This window comes from Trichomycterus rosablanca, chromosome 15 (genome assembly GCF_030014385.1).
Source record: "Trichomycterus rosablanca isolate fTriRos1 chromosome 15, fTriRos1.hap1, whole genome shotgun sequence".
NCBI classification, from domain to species: Eukaryota; Metazoa; Chordata; class Actinopteri; order Siluriformes; family Trichomycteridae; genus Trichomycterus; species Trichomycterus rosablanca.
The window spans coordinates 3,452,507-3,474,716 of record NC_086002.1 but is presented as its reverse complement, the minus strand read 5'-3'; the positions used below and the strand labels follow the sequence as shown (position 1 = coordinate 3,474,716).

The following is a 22,210-nucleotide window of genomic DNA, read 5'->3' as shown; positions in this document are numbered from 1 at the left end:
AAGGAATCATTCAGCTCTGCCCAAACATGAGTAAGAATTAGTCTTTATTTGCTCAGGGGTCCATCTTCAGTATACATAAAGATTTGACTCCCAGCATCGCCTTGGTGTCTAATCAGCAGGTTTTAGACTTTTAGACTTCTATTATTTTGCATCACTGGAACGCTTCTGGAAATTTGTGTTCCTACATGGTCAGACAGTTCCTAAATGGTCCGGAGTCAGGTACCTTTTCAAAGGTGTATAAATCTGGTGATTGTTGTGACCATGAGAGTCACATGACTTCAACACAGTGTTCATCTGCCCACTTTTATTAAGTGTTTGCACCATAGGATGCTCCATATATTTAGTCATTGGACCTAATGGGTTCCACCAGGTGCCCATACCATTATGGATCCCTGACTGGGCTTAACGGTTGGTAGAAGACATTATGGGTTGAAGAAATCGTTCAGCTCTGCCCAAACATAAGGAGGAATTTGTCTTCATTTGCTCAGAGTTCATCATTGATATACATAAAAATCTGACTCCCAGCATTGCCTTGATGTCTAATCAGCAGGTTTTACCTTGGACCTCTGATGTTCTCGGCTATGTCATTCAGACTTCTATTTTTTGGATTCACTAGAACTCTGTTATTTGCTTCCAGCTACTTGTGATGTGAAATCTCACATCATTTTTACATATCACATGCTGTTTATTGGCAGTGAATGGAATAAAACTCATGTACAGCCGATTTGCTTTATTTAAGTCAGGCTTTATTTTCCTGTGGTGTTACCATTTTTTGTCCACCTCTTGTACTGTCATATTTTACACTGAATTGTGCCCATGAACTGCATTTGATATCATTTTATACATTAATTGCTGTATTCTTGATTCAGATAGCTAAACAGCTATAAAAAAGGTTTTTTTTAAATAAAATTTTAACCGAATAGCCTTTTCATGTCGAGAGAAAGGGCCGATGTATAGAACGATTGCTGTATACATTACTTTGGATTTATTTATACTCTCAGTTACATGAAGTAAAGTGTACTGTTTTAAATGTTATATTTTCACTATAAATTGATGCCTTTTTAAACCAGACTGAAAAATAAATGTCACTGTAATTAATCCCTCAACGCTTCAGGTCGTAATTGCTTTCTCTCAGTGATGGAACCATTGGAGTGCCATTACAAGTCCATCATTCAGACATGAACCTGCATTGGTTTAGCACATAGTGTCATTCTACATCATTTAGTAACAGGTCAGCTTCAACTCATGGACAGACAACCTCACATTCCTAGCAAGCATTTTCTGAGAAGTAGAACTGGCTCATGAATAGCAAGTTGTCCAGGTTGCCATCACAAAGCGCCCTCACAACACTGTGCTCGACTAAAACGTGTGTGCTGAAATATGAAGTGATTTCTTGCAAGTGGGAAAAGCTTTCACATGAACTGGGGACTGCAGTGTAACATGTTAAGAAAGCGCTAGAGCTAAACAGCGTGATTTAGCCAATGAGAGAGGTTTTACATCATGTTTTACACACTTTGGTTACATTCATGACAGGTCAGGTAGTTACTGGTTACACAAGATTCACCAGTTCAAGTTTAATGTTAAACACAGTCATGGACAATTTTGTATCTCCAATTCATCTCACTTGCACGTCTTTGAAACCCACACAAACACGGGGAGAACATGCAAACTCCACACAGAAAGGACCCTGACTGCTCCACCTGGGAATTGAACCCAGGACCATGAAAGAGGATGAAAACAGGAACATCAATGCATGCCAGTTGCTTTAAACCCAAATGGAAGGTCAGTTTCTGAAAGTCACTTAAGATTTGGCTAATTCACTCAGGTTTGAGATGTTTTGGAGTAGAAATAGCCATATATTTGTTTCTTCTCCGACAGTTTTCAGTGATTTTTCCAATCAAAACTAAATATTGTTGAATATTGACAGCTGGCCTGGGAATCTAAACATTTTAAAAAGGAAATTCACCAAGCATGTATTTCTCAGCTCTACTTATTCCAATGTCAATTCAATATATACAGTAGACCCTTGAGTTTTGAACGGTTTACCATACGAACATTTCAGGTTACGAACGATCTTTTTCAACGTAACATACGAACAAATTTTGGATTACGAACCGAAATTAGTGAAACACGTGACGTTACGAACAAGTTGACTCCGACCGTCTCTCTCTCTGTGTATATATATACAGTATATATATATACACAGTGAGCTAACATTCGAACAGCGGACGGTAGTTTTATTTGATATTTTGTAAAATTCAATATTAAAATTTCCCCAAAGAAGGTGCAGAGGAAGCGTAGTGGTGAGAAAATGAAAAAAAAAAAAAAAAAATCACTATTTGTTGTTGTATAATTACTCCTGCCAGGAGGTGTCACTGTATCAGACAGAGGGGACAGTGAGTGATGAGAGAGAAGGAGGAATTCAACTCGGTAAAGTATTCTTTCTTTCGTGCAATTACACCTACAAAATACAACACTACTGAAATAAAGAAAGAAAATTTTTAAAAGATTTATTGTTTCTGGTTGATACATTTTATAAAAAAGAAGGAAATGTATTATGGTGTATGATACAGCACACGTACTGTACTGAAATGTGATTTATGTATGTACAGTACAGTACTAATGTGTATTATTGTTTATTATAGAAATGTCTATTCAATAATTTAAGATTTAAGGGAAAATATACTCGTATTTATAACAAAAAAGAGCATTTAAGACATTAGAAAGGTTAGGGAAGGGGGGGGGGTTGGGAGGTCTGGTACAGATTAATTCTGTTTACATTATTTCTTATGGAAAAAAAATAGGTTTAACTAACGAACATTTTGACTTATGAATTTAATTGGGTCTGAAGGGCTGTTCTTAAGTCAATGTAGCCTAACGGTTAGGGTACTGGACTAGTAAGCAGAAGGTCGCTGGTTCAAACCCCACCACTGTCAGGTTGCACTGTTGGGCCCTTGAGCATGGCCCTTAACCCCCAATTGCTTAGACTGTTTACTCTAAGTCACTTTGGGTAAAAGCGTCTGCTAAATGCTGAAAATGTAAATGACAGGAACGATAGTTACTCATTACACAAGATCCATCAGTTCAAGTATTTAAATGTCAAAGCCATGGACATTAAGTCATTTTGTATCTCCAATTCACCTCATTTGCATGTCTTTGGACTGTGAGAGGAAACGGAGCTTCTGGAATAAACCCACAGACATGAGGAGAACATGCAAACTTCACACAGAAAGGACCCGGACTGCTTCACCTGGGGATTGAACCCAGGACCTTGCTGTGAGGCGACAGTGCGACCCACTGAGCCACCCTTTGAATATAGATCATTAAAAAGCATTTGGTGTAGAGAACACGCCAACACAAGAGCTTTATTAAATGGGCACTTTAATAAAATCTCAATAACTTGTTGATATTATCCAGTCTAAAGCTTTTATACATATGATAGACGAAGAGTAACTGAGCATCTTAAAAAGAACAAACAGTAAACAGAGAAAAACATGATGCAGCAGAAAACGACCACGTTCACATTAAGCTTCCCACCCGAATGGGACGGGAGGAGGGGAGAGAAAGGAAAGGACAAGAACAAGAAACAGGACTAGGTACACAACCCCTATGAGGAGGGTTCACAGGGTTCAGTCACGCAAATATAAGACTTGTAAAAAAAAAGAAGAATCCACGACCGGTCGGTAGACTAGCGGGCGGCGGAGGCGGCGGGAGCGCTGGCTGTGTTCTTACAGGACAGCAGCTTCTCCACCATGCTGCGGGCGTAGCGCATGCGTGAGGCCAGCTCCTTGCAGCAGCCGTACTCCTCGATCAGGCTAATCTTGTAGGTGCAGAATTCACGCCGCTCGTTGATGTACGTCACGGCGCCCATCAGCGGGCACAGGATCAGCTTTGTGTGGTCCTGAAATAAGAGCGGGAGAGGGTTTATATACCAAAATACCAAATGGACAATTTTGTATCTCCAATTCAATTTCACGTCTTTGGACTGTGGGAGGAAACCGGAGCTCCCGTAGGAAACCCACAGACACGGGGAGAACAAGCAAACTCCACACAGAAAGGACCCAGACCGCTCCCCACCTGGGAATCGGACCCAGGACCTTCTCGCTGTGAGGCGACGGTGCTACCCACTAAGCCACTGTGCTGCCCTGAAGGAACCATGGAAGCGATACGAACCTGGAAGAAGTTGATCTGGACGGTGCCGTTGCTCAGGTGCAGCACGATGGCGCTCTTCGTACGGAACCAGTGGCGGAGGTAAGGCAGGCGGGTGAGCTCGTCGCCGTCGCGTGGCGTTATGTTGGCGCCCGCTTTCAGCAAGTGCTCGCTCATGTAGTTCCTGAAATACCTCAGCAGCGTGATCTAATAAAGAAGTAATAAAGAAAGAAGGTGGTCATGAGGGTGAATCCCAGTACAACAATCCCAGTCCTAAACACTGACCGATCGTGTACGCACCTTTTTGGCGAGCGTGGCGGGATAGGAGCGGACGCTGAGGTAGGACTCGGCGGTGTTGCGGTCGATGTACTGAAGGCTGTCGCCGTCTTCGTACATGATCAGACGGGTGGAGTCGTTGAACAAGACCCCGACGCTGTTATCGCACAGCTGATAACCTGGTATAAGAAGCAGTTTGTTTAATGTTAGAGGTTTAAGCCATGAAGTTAAAGACACGCTGTCTAGGTCAGGCCAGGCTTCAACTTAATTGGTGTATGATTAGAAGGCCACTCAGCAGACTGGCTACTGTTAAATTCAAGAATATTCTGATATATAAACGTTATGCATTTTAAATGCATTTAAATATGGTACCATAGTTATCTGCAGTTTTCCAGATTAGCTCCACTAACAAGTAATTTTGTCTTAATCCTTTGAGTTTTGAATTATTATTTGCGTACTGTTGATTTTTTATTAATATATTGACCACACCAAACATTTAAGTGATCTGCCTGGTGGGGCCAGTGTTTAACTGGACCCACCGTGGCCCTCAACAGGATCATGTGTTTGTTTATTAGGATTTTAGGTTACATTCATGACAGGAACGGTAGTTACTCATTACACAGGATTAATCAGTTCACAAGTTTATATAAAACAGTCATGGACAATTTAGTGTCTTCAACCGGAGCACCCAGAGGAAACCTATGCGGACACGTGGAGAACATGCAAACTCCACACAGAAAGGACACGGACCGCCCCACCTGGATATCAAACCCAGGACCTTCTTGCCGTGAGGAGACAGTGCTACCCACTTAGCCACGCAATACGATTGTTAAGATCTAGGAAAAGGTCAGGAAATTTTGCCCCAATATTTTTTGTAGAACTGTTTTAATTTGGCTACATTAGGGAGTTTTGTTTGCAAAACAGCATCTTCATGGGTTTTAAATCAAAACGGACTCAAACTCATTCATTCATTTCATACCAACAGATCGTTTAGACCCTGATCCACCCCCGGTGCTCACTGGCAACTCGACTGTAGATCAGACATCACGGTCCTGTCTAAATTCTCTTTATTAAAGCTCACGAGTACGACTACTCACCGAGACCATATTTATCTGAGTAGTCGACCCATTTGCTGATCCAGAAAACGGGATTGCAGGCTGGGTCCTCAGCTTCCTCTGTTTTAGAAAATAAATATAAAGAATAAAGAGTCAGTCCGGTACACATGTATACAAGTGCATGTAGGAAAATATTCAATGTTATCTAATGCTGTTTACAACTGAATAGATCTATACAAATCACCAGTGATTGTAAACACCCACACCATCACAGCAGTGTGTGCTCGTTTCTTAATTCTAGATCAGCTGCTATGGCTATTACCGTGGCTGAATTAGAGGTTACATCTATAAAATGTCGATGTTGATATGTTTCTTAATAAAAATTTATATAAAAGACTGTATATATGGATTAGGGTGGTCGAGAGTGATTTTTTCATTCCTTATATAGCATTTTACACCCTCACAGTTAGTCATATTGCTTCCAGTTGTTTGTACGGGGGATTCATGGACAAAAGAAACAACCTTGTCTGATGAGTTCTCTCTCCGATGGTCTGGCTGTGTTGACGACTGTCAGCTGCTGCAGCATGTCAGTCAGGTGGCAGTCGGGCTGTTCGGCTCCCTCCCTGTACACAACCATCCAATACGTTGTAACATCAAAAGCGGAACCGCATTATAAAGAGGGCAAAGAGACGAACTCTGACCTTTGTGGTTCCTCCTTTTGTGGTTGCTCCACTTTTCCCATTTTCTCAACTGGACTATCTGTTTCTGCGTTGAAAGTCAGGTTAGGCAAGTTACAAACCCAAAGCATACAGTGTGACAAATATAAATGTAATCCGTATGGTCAGAATGTATGTGAACACCTGACCATGAGCTTGCTGGACACTTCATTAAAAAACCATGTACCTTTATTCAAAGCTGTGAGGGGTTTCCGATGCAGGCCGGCCTCCAGGCTGGAGGGAGCGATGGAAAACCTCGGAGGTACAGTGAGGCAGGAAGTGGGCAGTCTCAAGGGAATGTAACCTGAGGTGAAAAACTCGTCTGAAAGCAGGTCTGCCACAGAGGGTCGGAGCGTGGGGTCTGCGTGCAGCATCCGGCGGATTAGTGCAGCCGCCACTGGGTTGATGTGCTACGTGTTAAGACAAAGAAAGCAAGAGTAAATGTGTGACAGTAAAATAAACAGCCAGTTTTAGCAATAAGGTTTTTATATGTACACTATGGCAACACTATTTGCTGGATTTAGGAATAGATCTCATTTACTTTGTACTATTCCAAGGATTTTTATTAAATCTGCATGAAAGCACATCGAGAGGAATAGACCAGGAGAAAATGCAAACTTTTAAACCATAGAAATAAGAAAATAAATCCCAGGCTATTACAGAATCGGCTTCATCCCATCAAAGATCAAGCAACTGTGTGTTCACTGCTCCTTTGTGAAGTATAGTTTATTTAAGTTTTACATCACTTTATACACAGTGTTACTTATGGCATGATCGGTGTTTAATTCTTCTTTTTTCTTATTGTGAGGCTGATGTATTTTAGTCACGTCCCAGATATTTGAAGTTATATGCGTATTATGGACTAAAAATACATACTTAATGCTAATTAAATAGCCATATATATGTACATTAGAGAGACATTTATACATAACCATAACAAAATACATGCAATCATTCACTAATGATAAAGCAAACCATCTAGATTAGTTCACTACTAACCCTGGGTATGGTGTACTCATTCTTTTTGATGCGGACGTAGGTCTCCTTCAGACAGGATGTCTCGAATGGTGGCTTACCAACCAGAAGTGTGTACCTTAAATAGATAAATAAAAAGTACATAATTCGACATTCCTGTTTAATTTGGTCAACTTAATGTTGCAAAGACCAAAATATAGACAAAAATGGGTCAAGAACCTGACACAGGTACATGCTCTTTTTAGACCCATGTTAGGGCCAAAACCACCTAATCACATCAAGCCCTGTTTACAAAATGCTTGCAGTTATACAGAAAACATCAAAATGTAAACCAGTTACGATCAATAAAAGGCTCTTACAGAATGCAGCCCAGGGACCAGACGTCCACCTCGAAACTGTGGCCTTTTTTGCAAAGCACTTCAGGTGCGATGTAGTTCGGTGTGCCACACAACGTCTTCTTCCGCTCGCCATCAAACTCGATCTTGGTGGCTAGGCCAAAGTCACCTAGAGAAATATGGGTAATATGACTTACAAGAAGTAGAATTCGAAATGTACAGACATACCATACCAAATGTACATTTGAACATGCAGGTTTTATTGAAAGTAAAAAAGTAGGACTTGCCAATTTTAACCTCCATTTCATCATTGATAAACAAGTTGCCCAGTTTAAGATCACGGTGGATAACTCTGTTGTTATGGAGGTAATGGACACCCTGGATGGTATGGCGCATGAAGTACCTCGCCTCGGGCTCAGTTACAGCTTTCCTACGCTTGTGAAGCTCTAAAAGGGACTGGAACAATAAAATAGAGACATGTCAACACATGTAATCATTAAACAGCTCAAAGTTGTTTTAACTCAGATCAAGACAATAGTCATACATGAAATCATGAAATGTTCTGTTGGTTTTATAAGGACTGGACTGAATTATATTTAGCACACTGGAAATGCAAACATTACAGGGTAAAACAGGATGTCTTGGATTTAAATGCACCAACATTGCAAAGAATGTGATTTTTTCTTTTCTGCTGATTTTAACAATAAGCATACAATAACTAACAAGGAACTGCATTATAGATTTTCTTCCACTAGCAAATTGTTAAGGATCATATTGCTAGAGCCATTTTTTTCAAGACAGATAGATAACCAGTCACTGAAATTTGACTGGGTGTTCACAGACTTATCAGAACCAATAATAAAAGGGTCTGTCGTGAATTTAAATTTGAATCTGCTAGAACATAAGTGACACTCCACACCTATGGTCTTGGAGGATGACCAGCAAGGAAAAAGCACCTGTATCATCATGAATACCAACCTCTAAGCCTATGGTGAAGCTCAGTTGAACTTTGACAGAATGGGGTTTTATCCTGACAAAAATTTCTCCCCCATCCACTTACCTGATAGGGTATAAAGCACTTATTTTGTTTGTTCGTTTGAATTTAACACCGTATCAGCACATTAAGGATGCAACCTATGTACCACGGTATAAATAGCCTCAGTCTGTCATTTTAAAACATTATAAAAGATGTAGTAGATTTAAATGTGTCAAAAAGGTCAGTGTTTTCGCTGGTGATGTTTTCAGCAGGTTTTATATATCGTTTTCGGTAAAGACTCTCAGTCTTTCTGTGTTTAGTGCCGGGCAGTCAGTCAGTGTGTGTGTTTGTTAGTGTGGATAAAGGACTTATTTATATGGGCACAGAGGAGGCACATTTTCAATCACTACAATGGGCTCAGGTCATGCCAAAGCCAACTTTACAACTGTATACATTTATACAGCTGTATGCTTTAGCCATTGATCTTATCCTAGAGAATTATAGTACTGGTTTTATTGGGTTTTTGGATGATTTTTTGTGGGAAGTTTATTTTCTTAATAAAATCCATCAGTAGGAAACATGTGACCTTGGTACGTTACTGTTAGCATACTTTAGCTTGGAAACGTTGGACAAACTGAAATAAAAACGCCACTTCATTAAACCATGATTCAGTAAGTAAAGGAACACGTAACCACTAAAATATTGTATTTTTATGTGCAAAATGCTTAATAAAACTTAAATGATTTAAAGGTTTTTAAATTAGCTTCGCTCGAGCGAATTCAAACTGCGAGCTGAAGCGTCGGCTGTGACGTCACATCCGACGGTTTAAAATCCCATTTTGAGCCAGGACGCCGGCTGGTAACCTGCTTTAACGTGTAATTATATACATTTAAAACTACATATTTACATTATTTACCACTTCTGTATGTTTTATTGTATTCATAAGCAAACATTTCCACAGATGAAGATAAATAACTCAGACATTGTTTGGGATTAGCTAACGTTGAGTATGAGTATGGTCGCATACTAACGTACTAAACAGTATGTGAACCATACAGAGTCAATGCTATTTTTTAACGTACTAGACAAGTATGCAGTACGTAGTACGCAGTACTAGTATGTAGTGCAGATTCACTTGTTTTAGACCACTGGCTGAGGGAGAAGATAGTTTGCCAGTAAACTAGCTTTAGTTAAGAGTATTTACTCTATAAGATCATTCTTAAATGGTTAGTACTCGCTTAAAGAGGCAAGACTTGATGTAAAAGCCACACATCATGGCCAATATATATATATATATATATATACACATGGCCATCATATATACCTCATGATGCCTTTGGAAATAAATTAAAATATACCAAAAAAACTGATCCAAAATTCACTGACTGACTCAGTTTAACTCCAGGCTTTAAGTATAACCAAGAACTAACTGGGAAGCAACCAAGCCATATTTTGCATAGTTTAATCAAACCCTAAAATGTAGCCCAAAGGGGCCGGTTCCCTAATGGTTCCCTAAACACTATAGCTAGTGCTCATATCTAAAAGACCAATGGTCAGTTCATTTGGGTGATTATTGTAGAGCGGTTAAGGGCATACACTTATTGGGAACCAGCCGAGCCATAGTTTACATATTATTGGACAATTTGAACTATGATTTTGGGGAATTACTGGGTAATATAACCATTAATGAATTCCAAACTGAGTATTGATGCATATGCAATGTTCCAGCAATTATTAAGAATTAAGGATTGTATCACTAGAGTCATATTGCCAAGAAAGATAACCAGTCACTGAAATTTGCCTAAAGGTTCAGACTTAATTTCAAACCATGTTCTGCTAGAACATAACTAACACTTCAAACCCAAGTATGGTCTCGAAGGATGACCTTTAAGGAGAAAAAATCATCATGTACATCATGAACAGCAACCTCTAAGCCTATGGTGAAGCTTGGTTTGTGTTGTCAGACCAACATTGGCTAAAAACAAAATCCCCCACATGTTTTTGAACTATGATTTTAGGAAATGATTGGGTGATGGAACACTTAATGAATTCCAAACTTGATGCATATGCATATGATCTTGATGCATATGTAATGTACAGTAATGATTATGGATTGTGATTGAAATTTGCCTGAATGTTTGGACTTAATTTCAGGGCCTGTCATGAATTTGAATCTGCTAGAACATAAGTAACACTTCAAACCCAAGTATGGTCTTGGAGGATGACCTTTAAGGAAGAAAGAACATCATTAATGCATTCCAAACTGAATCTTGATGCATATGTAATGTACAGTAATGATTAAGGATTGTATTTGAAATTCGCCTGAATGTTTAGACTTAATAAAAGGGTTTGTTATGGTTTTGGAGGATGACCTTTAAGGGGAAAGAAACACCTGTAAGCCTATGGGGAAGCTTGGTTTGGGTTTATATCCCAACATTGGCACAAAAAAAAAAAATCCCCCACATGTGTTTGAACTATGATTGTGGGAAATTATTGAATGATAAGCCTTAATGAATTCCAAACTGAATCTTGATGCATGTGTCATGTCTATAGTCTAAGAAGGGCAAGTTAACTGAATTCCAAGTGGCACAGTGCCCCCTACACACCCTAAGTAGTGCACTACAGGGTTGCCTGTACATGACATGGTAAACTTACCCTTCTTCTACAGATCTCCAACACAACAAACACGAAGTCGTCGTCCTCGAAGAAGCCATGAAACCCGACCACATGCGGATTATCCAGACTCTTGTGGATGGCGATCTCGGTGCTCATCTTCTCTTTCTGATGCGGCTTCATTAAAAGCGACTTGGGAACCACTTTTCCTGCAAAGACCTCGTTCGTGTCCATGTCCGTGATCTCATAGCACCTGGCAAAGCCTCCTTTACCGAGGAAGCGTCCCCGCATGTAGTGCTTTCTGGTGCGGGGATCCACCAGGATATCTGGGATCTCCTTCAGGAGAGCAGATTTGGGGTCGGCGTGAGAGGAAGGCTTCACCGCCTTCGCCATTCCAGCGCTCATCGTGAGAGAAAGTGCACCAAAGAGGAGTTATATCGACCTGAATTATCAAAATATCCGAACAATCAGAGATGATTCAAGTCAAATCAAACCAGCCGCAGATTTCAAATCAAAACTAACGCGAAATCGTCCTAAACCTAACGCGACCTTCACCCTGACAAAGTGTACAAACGCAGCTTTAACTTATTTAACACTAAACATAGCGAAACATGTTAAATAATAAAGAAACAGAGTAATAATAAAGAAACAGAGTAATAATAAAGCCCCGTGGTGTGTGTGTGTAGTGTGATCCAGCTGCTCTGTTGTAAATGCCTAATGCAACATTTTAAATTCTGCCCTGTTCGTTAACGCCGCGTCTGATTGGCTCTCCCGTGAGCGCCTCCTCTGATTGGTCCTCGCGCCTGCCTCGCTCTGATTGGCCGCTCCGATTTGAATTTCCAAGAGCTTCAACTCGACGTGATCAGTACAGGATCATGGAGGAGCGGCGCTTTATTCATAATACAAGTCCTGGCACACAGGCGGGGTGTGCAAGTCTGGACATTATTGAAGTACAGTACATTGTAATACAAGATTAGTATGTATTTGTATATTAGCACATTGTAGATTGCAGTGGCAATTTATAATCACTCACACTTGCTGGTGCCATGCATATCTAAAAGATCAAAAATCGATCACTTGCAATGCCAATGCATTGGGATAATAAATGTAATGCACTCCGATCAGCCATAACATTAAAACCACCTCCTGTCCACCAGGTGCGTGGGCAGAGTGAGGAACACTATCAAGGATGTTTCTCATCCTACCCATGGACTTTTCACCTTACTTCCGTCTGGCAGGCGTTACAGGAGTCAAGTCAACTTTCGTTATATAGCGCTTTTTACAATAGACATTGTCTCAAAGCAACTTTACAAAATCCAGGACCAACAGATACAAAACCCCCTGTTGAGCAAGCCGAGGGCAACTGTGGCAAGCTCCGCTCTCATACCAGCAGGCTCAGGAAAAGAACCCTGCTAAACTCTACCACTCCAATGTAAAAATATCACTGCACATGTACCACATTGAACTCTGTACTTTTTACAAATTTATCATTTCAACTGTATATACCATCAGTATTTTTCAAATTTGCACATGGCACTGGTGCACTACTTACCCCAGCACAACAATAATGTATATACTGTACATATCTGCTATACTTATATACTTCACTTTATTCTCATTCATTACCCATTTATGTAGCCACTTTAGTCACCTTCCATTACTCTGTAAATACATATTAGTCTATACACTGTACAATCATCATTATCTGTTTAATATCAAAATTTTCTGTTTAATATTCTTATATGTCTCCTCATTTAACTTATCTGGTCACTTCTGCACTTTACCTGTATTATATATGTAAATAATCTCTATCTTGCACTTCTGGTTAGATGCTCCTGCATTTCGTTGGATCTGTACTTGCTTACTCTGCACAATGACAATAAAGTTGAATCTAATCTAATCTAAAATCCTAATAAACAAACAAACATTATGAAAAATATTGAGTTACTGACAGGATTGATATAAGTTTTGTTTATTCATTTACAAAAATGTAAGCAGAGCACAGCTCCCATATAAACCTTTACAGCTCTGAAGCACCACTGGCACATAAACTGTCAGGAAAAAGAGTCTGCGTTGTAAATTTGGACGTACAGCATCACTGTAAAACATAACATTAAATCTTAATAAACAAACAAACATTATGAAACATATTGAGTTACTGACAGGATTGATATAAGTTTTGTTTATTCGTTTACAAAAATGTAAGCAGAGCACCGCTCCCATATAAACTTTTACACAGATTTACAGCTCCAGCACTTTTGGTTTACAGCCCTAAAGCACCACTGGCCAGTGGCGTAACTAGGAGCTCATGGGCCCCAGTGCAAAAAAAACTAAACTTTGGGCCCCCTCAACAAATGTCAGATATATATATTATTCCATATTGATATTATTCCATATATATCAGTGATTGTTATATATTTGCTGTTTGGCTTGCCATAATACATGCATAATACCTGCAGCCAATGGGGGGGTAGTGAAGTGGGTGGTTGAGTTCTTGTCGTGGAGGAACCCCCCCCCCCCCCCCCCCCCTTGCCATGGGCCCCAGTGCACCTGCCCCCCCTGTAGTTACGCCACTACCACTGGCACATAAACTGTCAGCAAAAAGTCTGCACAGCATCACTGTGATGCATAAGATCGACACACACGTGCATGTTCATGTATAGTTATAGTTTTTTATGACACGACGCAGCTTTTGTTCTTCCTCATGGGCGCTTTCTTGCATGATGTGGCCCCGCAGTCCCTGTCCATGATCTCCGTGCGCCTGCGCAGTGCCGGACTCACCCGACTGGGCAGCTGTGCGCGCGCCAGCAGCTCGCGGAACACCGACACGACGTTGTGGCCGGTGCGCGCGGACGCGCTGACGAACCCCGCGCTCCACTCCTCCTCCACGGCGCGCATGGTGCACGCGGTCTCGGTGCGGCTGCGGCTCACCAGGTCCGCCTTGTTCTCCACCACGGCGACCGCGTCGAACGCCTCGCCCTTGAGCTCGGTGATCTCGTCCCGCAGCCGGCGCGCCTCCCGCAGCGACTCCTCATCGCGCGCCGAGTACACGATCGCCAGCGCGTCCGCCGCGCGGATCCGCAGCGCGCGCATGGCCGGGAACGCGTAGCTGCCGCTCGTGTCCAGGATCTCCAGGCGCACCCGCGCGCCCTCCAGCTCGCACTCCAGCACGTGCAGCTCCTCCACGGTGCGCGCGTGCCGCGGCTCGAACCGCTCGTGCAGGAAGCGCCCGATCAGTGCAGACTTCCCCACGCCGGCTGCGCCCAGGAACACGATGCGCACCGTCCGCCGCTCCGGTACCGACAGCGAAGTCATACTTTCAAATCGCCTCAGACATTCAATTCTGGTCCCTCAGACACGAAGGAACCTCAATACTTTGGCTGTAGCGTCCAAGCCAGAAACTAGGAGCATCAAACAAACCTCCCAGCCTCCTTATATTCATCTGAACCGCCCCCGCCTGGACAGTGGTGACCAATAGTGTGGGCGTCTGGATGCACAGCGTCACAAGTGTGTCTGAATTTAGAACTTTATAATGAATACATTCATATTTAATATATCTAATCTTCCATGTTGGGTGTAATAACAAGTGCAATATGTAATTTATTTACAATAAGTGCAATAACCTAATAAATTTTGCATATTTTTTATGTATATATTATTTTTTAGATATTTTTTAGAGTAAATAACTACACACTATGTGCAATATTTTTTACTTAGTTGTATTTCTTTCTGTTTTTCCTGTGTTCATACTGCTGTAACAAGTTAATTTCCCTAAAGGGATCAATAAAGTCTTATCTTATCTTATCTTATCTTATCTTATCTTATCTTATCTTATCTTATCTTATCTTATCTTATTTATTTATAAAGAATATTTTTTATATTTCTTTCGTATTCCAGCCCACTGCAGTGACAATTTATAATCACTCACACATAGCCTAATCCTCTGAAAAGATAACAGAAGTATCACATTGTACTATTTTATAATCATTTATTTATTAGGATTTTAACGTCATGTTTTACACTATAGTTACATTCATGACAGGAACGGTAGTTACTCGTTACACAAGATTCATCAGTTCACAAGTTTAATGTCAAACACGGTCATGGCACCTAACAGCAAGAAGGTCGTGGGTTCGATCCCCAGGTGGGGCGGTCCGGGTTCTTTCTGTGTGGAGTTTGCATGTTCTCCCCGTGTCTGTGTGGGTTTCCTCTTGACTGTGAACCTCACTGCACGTCTTTGGACTGTGGGAGGAAACCAGAGCACCTGGAGGAAACCCACACAGACACGGGGAGAACATGCAAACACCACACAGAAAGGACCCGGACTGCTCCACCTGGGTATCGAACGCAGGACCTTCTTGCTGTGAGGCAACAGTGCTACCCACCGAGCCACCGTGTCACACAATTTTTCATATGTTATAAAAAATAAAAAAAATGTTTATTTTATTTTTATTCTTTTAGAGCTTAGGTCTATTTTTGCACTACATAGACGTGTTTTTGGTGTATGTGAATTGCTGCTCTAACGCTGCAACTTCTCTTTGGTGATCGATAACCAATCGATCATAAATCTAATGCAGGCTTAATCATTTAATAATTATTGTTTATGTTTTTATAATTGATAGAACCATGAATTTTGCTCTCTACCAAAAAATCCTAATAATCTAAACTAAGTTTTAAAGTGAAAAGTCCTGAACCCACTCTGAATGCTGTGGCGGGACCTTAAATAGACAGTTAATGCTTGAAAGTAATCTGATGTGGCGAAGAAGAGTCCACAAGCAATGTGATTGGTTGAAGTTGTTGCTGCTAAAGGTGGAAGAACCTGTGATCAACTTTAGTGGACTGTTATTCTGTCACAGTTACAGCCCGCTCCAAGCGGACATCTATTTGTTTTTTCTTATTTTATATTCTTCATTCAAAACTTACAGTGTATCACAAAAGTGAGTACACCCCTCACATTTCTGCAGATATTTTATTATATCTTTTCATGGGACAACACTATAGACATGAAACTTGGATATAACTTAGAGTAGTCAGTGTACAGCTTGTATAGCAGTGTAGATTTACTGTCTCCTGAAAATAACTCAACACACAGCCATTAATGTCTAAATAGCTGCAACATAAGTGAGTACACCCCACAGTGAACATGTCCAAATTGTGCCCAAATGTGTCGTTGTCCCTCCCTGGTGTCATGTGTCAAGGTCCCAGGTGTGAATGGGGAGCAGGGCTGTTAAATTTGGTGTTTTGGGTACAATTCTCTCATACTGGCCACTGGATATTCAACATGGCACCTCATGGCAAAGAACTCTCTGAGGATGTGAGAAATAGAATTGTTGCTCTCCACAAAGATGGCCTGGGCTAAAGGAAGATTGCTAACACCCTGAAACTGAGCTACAGCATGGTGGCCAAGGTCATACAGCGGTTTTCCAGGACAGGTTCCACTCGGAACAGGCTTCGCCAGGGTCGACCAAAGAGGTTGAGTCCACGTGTTCGGCGTCATATCCAGAGGTTGGCTATAAAAAATAGACACATGAGTGCTGCCAGCATTGCTGCAGAGGTTGAAGATGTGGGAGGTCAGCCTGTCAGTGCTCAGACCATACGCCGCACACTGCATCAACTCGGTCTGCATGGTCGTCATCCCAGAAGGAAGCTGACGCACAAGAAAGCCCACAAACAGTTTGCTGAAGACAAGCAGTCCAAGAACATGGATTACTGGAATGCCCTGTGGTCTGACGAGACCAAGATAAACTTGTTTGGCTCAGATGGTGTCCAGCATGTGTGGCGGCGCCCTGGTGAGAAGTACCAAGACAACTGTATCTTGCCTACAGTCAAGCATGGTGGTGGTAGCATCATGGTCTTGGGCTGCATGAGTGTTGCTGGCACTGGGGAGCTGCAGGTCATTGAGGGAAACATGAATTCCAACATGTACTGTGACATTCTGAAACAGAGCATGATCCCCTCCCTTCGAAAACTGGGCCTCATGGCAGTTTTCCAACAGGATAACGACCCCAAACACAACCTCCAAGATGACAACCGCCTTGCTGAGGAAGCTGAAGGTAAAGGTGATGGACTAAACCCAATTGAGCACCTGTGGCGCATCCTCAAGTGGAAGGTGGAGGAGTTCAAGGTGTCTAACATCCACCAGCTCCGTGATGTCATCATGGAGGAGTGGAAGAGGATTCCAGTAGCAACCTGTGCAGCTCTGGTGAATTCCATGCCCAGGAGGGTTAAGGCAGTGCTGGATAATAATGGTGGTCACACAAAATATTGACACTTTGGGCACAATTTGGACATGTTCACTGTGGGGTGTACTCACTTATGTTGCCAGCTATTTAGACATTAATGGCTGTGTGTTGAGTTATTTTCAGAAGACAGTAAATCTACACTGCTATACAAGTTGTACACTGACTACTCTAAGTTATGTCCAAGTTTTATTTCTATAGTGTCGTCCCATGAAAAGATATAATGAAATATTTGCAGAAATGTGAGGGGTGTACTCACTTTTGTGATACACTGTATATACGGTATGTGACAAAAACCAGTATAAACCAAATCTGTGTTCACAGGCTGGAAATGATGCCGTTAACACAATATAAACTGGTATATTTGCTAATCCTGTATAAACCCAGATGGTGTGTTGTGTATTATAGGCTATTCCTGCAGCCTCGTGCTGCTCTGATAAAGGTTATTACATTTTACACATCAGCAAACAGTCTTTATCTGTACGCATGCTGTTAGCGATCATTCATCAGTTAATTATTACACTAATGTATAAATAAGTCCATTTAAATGATTGCTGAATATTTATATTAAAAAAAAGAATAAATAGAAAAGACTGTTATGACCCAGTTACACTATTTGCCCATAAGTATTTAGACACCTATTATAATTATTGGGTTCAGGTGTTTTAGGTGAATGGCACAGGGTCAGAAACAAACAACAGACACACTGCCATGAAAAAGTATTTGCTCTCTCCTGATTTACACATTTGTCACATTAAACAGTTTCAGATCCTCATATACACTGATCAACCATAACATTAAAACCACCTCCTTGTTTCTACACTCACATTCCATTTTATCAGCTCCACTTACCATATAGAAGCACTTTGTAGTTCTACAATTACTGACTGTAGTCCATCTGTTTCTCTACATGCTTTGTTAGCCCCCTTTCATGCTGTTCTTCAATGGTCAGGACCCCCACAGGACCACCACAGAGCAGGTATTATTTAGGTGGTGGATCATTCTCAGCACTGCAGTGACACTGACATGGTGGTGGTGTGTTAGTGTGTGTTGTGCTGGTATTGTTGTTGTGTTGTGCCCGGCCGAAAGCTCATTTCATTTTCATCATCGCTTTATACTGGTCAGAGTCGTGACAGGTCCCATTCCACTGAAACACTGGGCATCATGCAGGAATACCCTGGCTTGGCTTTGGACACCTCCTCAGACACAGCCAATCAGGTCTGTGTAGACGCCCGACCAGCCAATAGCCTAACTAAGATTTGAACCCTGTAACAGGCCGCTGAACCACCCGAGCGCCATGCTTAAAAATATTACTTTAGATAAACAGATTGTGTTATGAAAGCTTATTCTAATTTTTCCATGGGTGTGTTATTTTGGCTATTACTATTACTTATTTATTTAAATTTAGTGATGCTGCTCCTCAGGGAAAACAAATTTGACACCCCTGGTCTATCTATAGATGGATGGATGGATGGATGGATGGATGGATGGATGGATGGATGGATGGATGGATGGATGGATGGATGGATGGATGGATGGATAGATAGATAGATAGATAGATAGATAGATAGATAGATAGATAGATAGATAGATAGATAGATAGATAGATAGATAGATAGATAGATAGATAGATAGATAGATAGATAGATAGATAGATACTTTATTAATCCCAAAGGAAGTTAAGGAAGAAGATTCATCACACAAGATTAATCAGTTCACAAGGTTATATCGAACACAGTCATGGACAATTTTTGTATCTCCAATTCACCTCACTTGCACGTCTTTGAACTGAGGGAGGAAACACACACGGACACGGGGAGAACATGCAAACTCCACACAGAAAGGACCCGGACCGCCCCCACCTGGGGATCGAACCTAGGACCTTCTTGCTGTGAGGCGACAGTGCTACCCACACCCCTGCTCTGAGGAGATCTCATGTGTGTGTGTGTGTGTGTGTGGGGGGGGGGTGTTATGATCATATTAAGATCATAACCTTTTCTTTTCCTCCCCTATCCTCCCGGTACATCAGCGGAGAGAGCGTTCGTATTTCCATTTGATTAATATTAACGATGCAACTTGCAGTCGGCATGGCAACACAGGGTTACCTCAATGCACCCTGGTCCTTCTCACAAAACAACCAAATATGAGCAAAGAGGCCAAGTGCACTTAGGCAAATTTGGCTTTGTTTTTGCCTTTTTAGACATTTATTTAAAGTATTACCTGTACCTGCACTCAGATATACCAAATGCATTGTGTAGAAGAGTTGCAGTATATGGCCATAAGTATGTGGACACCACTCCTCAGCTATAGCCATTGCTAACAGTTGTGTATAAAATCATGACATTTACATCTTTAGCATTTAGCAGACGCTTTTTATCCAAAGCGACTTACAGTACTGTGATCGTATACCATCTAACCAACTGAGGATTAAGGGCCCAACATGACAACCTGGCAGTGGTGGGGCTTGAACCAGCGACCTTTTGATTACTGGTCCAGTACCTTAACCACAACATCAACATGTTGTTTCAGCAGGACTACATGGAAAGTTGCAGTAACCTAACCTCAGCCCCCACCTAACATCTTTGGGATGAATTGGAACGTCAGTTCTTCTTGTGCCTGACCTCACAAATGTCCTTTAAACTGAAAAGGCACAAATCCCCACAGTCAGACTTAGAAATCATGTGGAAAGCCTGCTCAGAACAGTAGCCGCAATAAGGGGTAGGATGCCCTCATGTTCATGATCAGGTGTCCAAACCTTTTTGGCTGTTTGGGTCGAGTGACTCATGACAGGAAAACAGGAAACGTTTGCCACGGTGGGTGAGTCACGCTGACCCTGCGGCGGCTAATCTCCTGGGATTAATGTTCTGGTAAGACGACCTCCTACACACTTTTCCTCCATAACAACAAATGTTCCTGTGCCATGACGCCAAAACTTTGGGTTCACACAAAACCCACAAAACTAGTATCTCAATAACTCAAAAACTAGTATCTCAATAACTAGTATCTCAATAACTAGTACTTTACTCTACACAGCCATCATAGAGTCCATCGTCACCACATCCATCACAGTGTGGGGCAGCGCTGTCACAAAACATGACACCAAGAGACTGCAGCGCATCATCAAGTCTGCAGAGAGGACCATCGGTGTAAAGCTGCCCACACTGCTGGACCTGCATGCCTCCAGAACCAGGAAGCGTGCAGAGAAAATCATCACTGACCCGTCTCACCCTGGCCATCACCTGTTTCGGTGCCTTCCATCAGGCCGACGCTTCAGCCACATGAAGACCCGAACGACCAGGCTACAGAGAAGCTTTTATCCAAACTCCATTACGCTCATGAACAATTGAACACTACTGTACTGTTAATACTCGGGACACTTGCACATCAAAAACTACCTCTTTCATTTATGTAATGGCATACACAGGATTTTCACCTTTACTTCCATTTCATATTTATATATTTTTATATTTTCTATAGTTTTTATATTGCACCAAACTGCACCTTTTTAAAATTACAATGTAAATTGCACATGCTAAATGTTTACAATGTTTTCTATGTTTACAGGTATGAATGTGTGTGTTAGAGAGAGTGAGCTGTGTGAATAAGATTGTCTTTACTGTATTTTTTCGTGCACTGCAAGCATCTGTGTAACCAAAAACAAATTCCTTGTATGTGTGAGCAAAGCCCGATTCTGATTCTGATTTATAATATCTCAATAGCTAGTATCTCAATATCACAATAATTAGTGCTTAGTGCTTCAGTATTACTGTGCTTCATACAAGGTTCATATAAACAATTCATGCCCATTATCCATGCTAGTACCTCTCATATGCTTCTAGAGGACATGGCTATGTCTAATGTAGATGGGGGGTTACTCCTGGCTTGTACTCACCCCAAACTTCCCCAGGATGAAGCAATTAATGAAATAAATGCAAATGAATAAGTAATTCACTTCTCAAAAGAAACTTTGGCTTCACTTTTTTGCAGAACAGCTTTATAATCAAACACACTGCTGCAGCGTTTTATTTAGGTTTGAGTCTGGCCATTTGTTAAATAGCCATTTACATGTGAATTTGCTTTAGTGTTTCGGATCATTGTGCTGCTGCATAACCCCATTGCACTTTAGGTTCAGCTAATGGACAGATGAGCTCACATTCTCATAAACTAGTTCCTTGACAGTGATAACAACTGGACAGGGTGTCAATCTGTGACAGTGGTAGCCTAGTGAGTAGAGCTTTGGGCTATCAGTTGAAAGGTTGAGAGTTTGAATCCGGGCTCTGAGCCCCTGAGCAAGGTCCTTAACCCTCTCCGTACGATGGTTGACCCTGCGCTCTGACCCCAGTTTCAAGCCGGGATATGTGAAGAAAGAATTTCGTTATACTGTACATGTGTATATGTGGCAGATAAAGGTATTCTATTCTCTACTGAAGGGCTTCACACCCTAACCCATTCACTGACTCACACCTAGGGGCAATTGGGAACTCTGAAACTCCTTACAGGCTGCTTGAGGTGTCTGGAGCTGGGCGGCATCCACACCACCAACTCCAGGACTGTTCCACCCTCACGTTTCAGACATCACGCAGCGAGCAAAATGACATCGTTTACTTCCAACTCGACTGGAAAGTTATAAAAAGTATATACACAAACAAATACATATACACAACTTCAAAAATACAAGTTTTATTTAATGATTTAATAAATAAGCATTCGTTTTTAAATGTATTACAGGGTACTGTATCTCCGTGGAGCTTGTTATCGATTACTCTGGTCTGCTGTGTACAATAGCGGGAACTTTGTTATGGTTCTGTGTGAGGACGTCGAGCTGACAGATTTGATTTGTGTATTAAAATGTTAACATTATAAACTGCTCGAACTG

The 22,210-nt window shown here is 41.4% G+C and overlaps 2 protein-coding genes across 3 annotated transcripts; both read right to left on the bottom strand.

Annotated features, from left to right (window-relative positions):
* Positions 1-3,364: 3,364 nt before the first annotated feature.
* Positions 3,365-11,500, bottom strand: plk1 (polo-like kinase 1 (Drosophila)). Of its 2 annotated transcripts, none has more exons than XM_063009804.1 (11): positions 11,138-11,500; positions 7,794-7,962; positions 7,531-7,675; positions 7,196-7,289; positions 6,384-6,606; positions 6,182-6,245; positions 6,003-6,103; positions 5,523-5,600; positions 4,450-4,604; positions 4,174-4,356; positions 3,365-3,901 (listed from the first exon to the last, which is right to left on the bottom strand). In XM_063009804.1, exons 1-11 carry the CDS (start codon positions 11,498-11,500, stop codon positions 3,689-3,691), a joined length of 1,788 nt encoding a protein of 595 aa, XP_062865874.1. In that variant the 3' UTR covers positions 3,365-3,688. The 2 variants fall into 2 exon arrangements, with proteins under 2 accessions (XP_062865874.1, XP_062865875.1); XM_063009805.1 differs by having other exon boundaries at positions 6,182-6,239.
* Positions 11,501-13,669: 2,169 nt separating this feature from the next.
* On the bottom strand, positions 13,670-14,410 carry rasd3 (RASD family member 3). The gene has a single exon (XM_063010821.1). The coding sequence runs from the start codon at positions 14,408-14,410 to the stop codon at positions 13,769-13,771; it is 642 nt and encodes a 213-aa protein (XP_062866891.1). The 3' UTR covers positions 13,670-13,768.
* Between the last annotated feature and the right edge of the window lie 7,800 nt (positions 14,411-22,210).

What these genes read in the sequence shown, in the direction of transcription:
- plk1 (XM_063009804.1), bottom strand. Translation starts at nt 11,500, where the DNA reads ATGAGCGCTGGAATGGCGAAGGCGGTGAAGCCTTCCTCTCACGCCGAC. An exon ending in CCTCACAGCTTTGAATAAAG is followed by an intron (nt 6,246 to 6,383) that starts GTACATGGTTTT and finishes CTTTCAACGCAG; the next exon opens with AAACAGATAGTCCAGTTGAG. An exon ending in CCGCCACGCTCGCCAAAAAG is followed by an intron (nt 4,357 to 4,449) that starts GTGCGTACACGA and finishes CTTCTTTATTAG; the next exon opens with ATCACGCTGCTGAGGTATTT.
- rasd3 (XM_063010821.1), bottom strand. Translation starts at nt 14,410, where the DNA reads ATGACTTCGCTGTCGGTACCGGAGCGGCGGACGGTGCGCATCGTGTTC.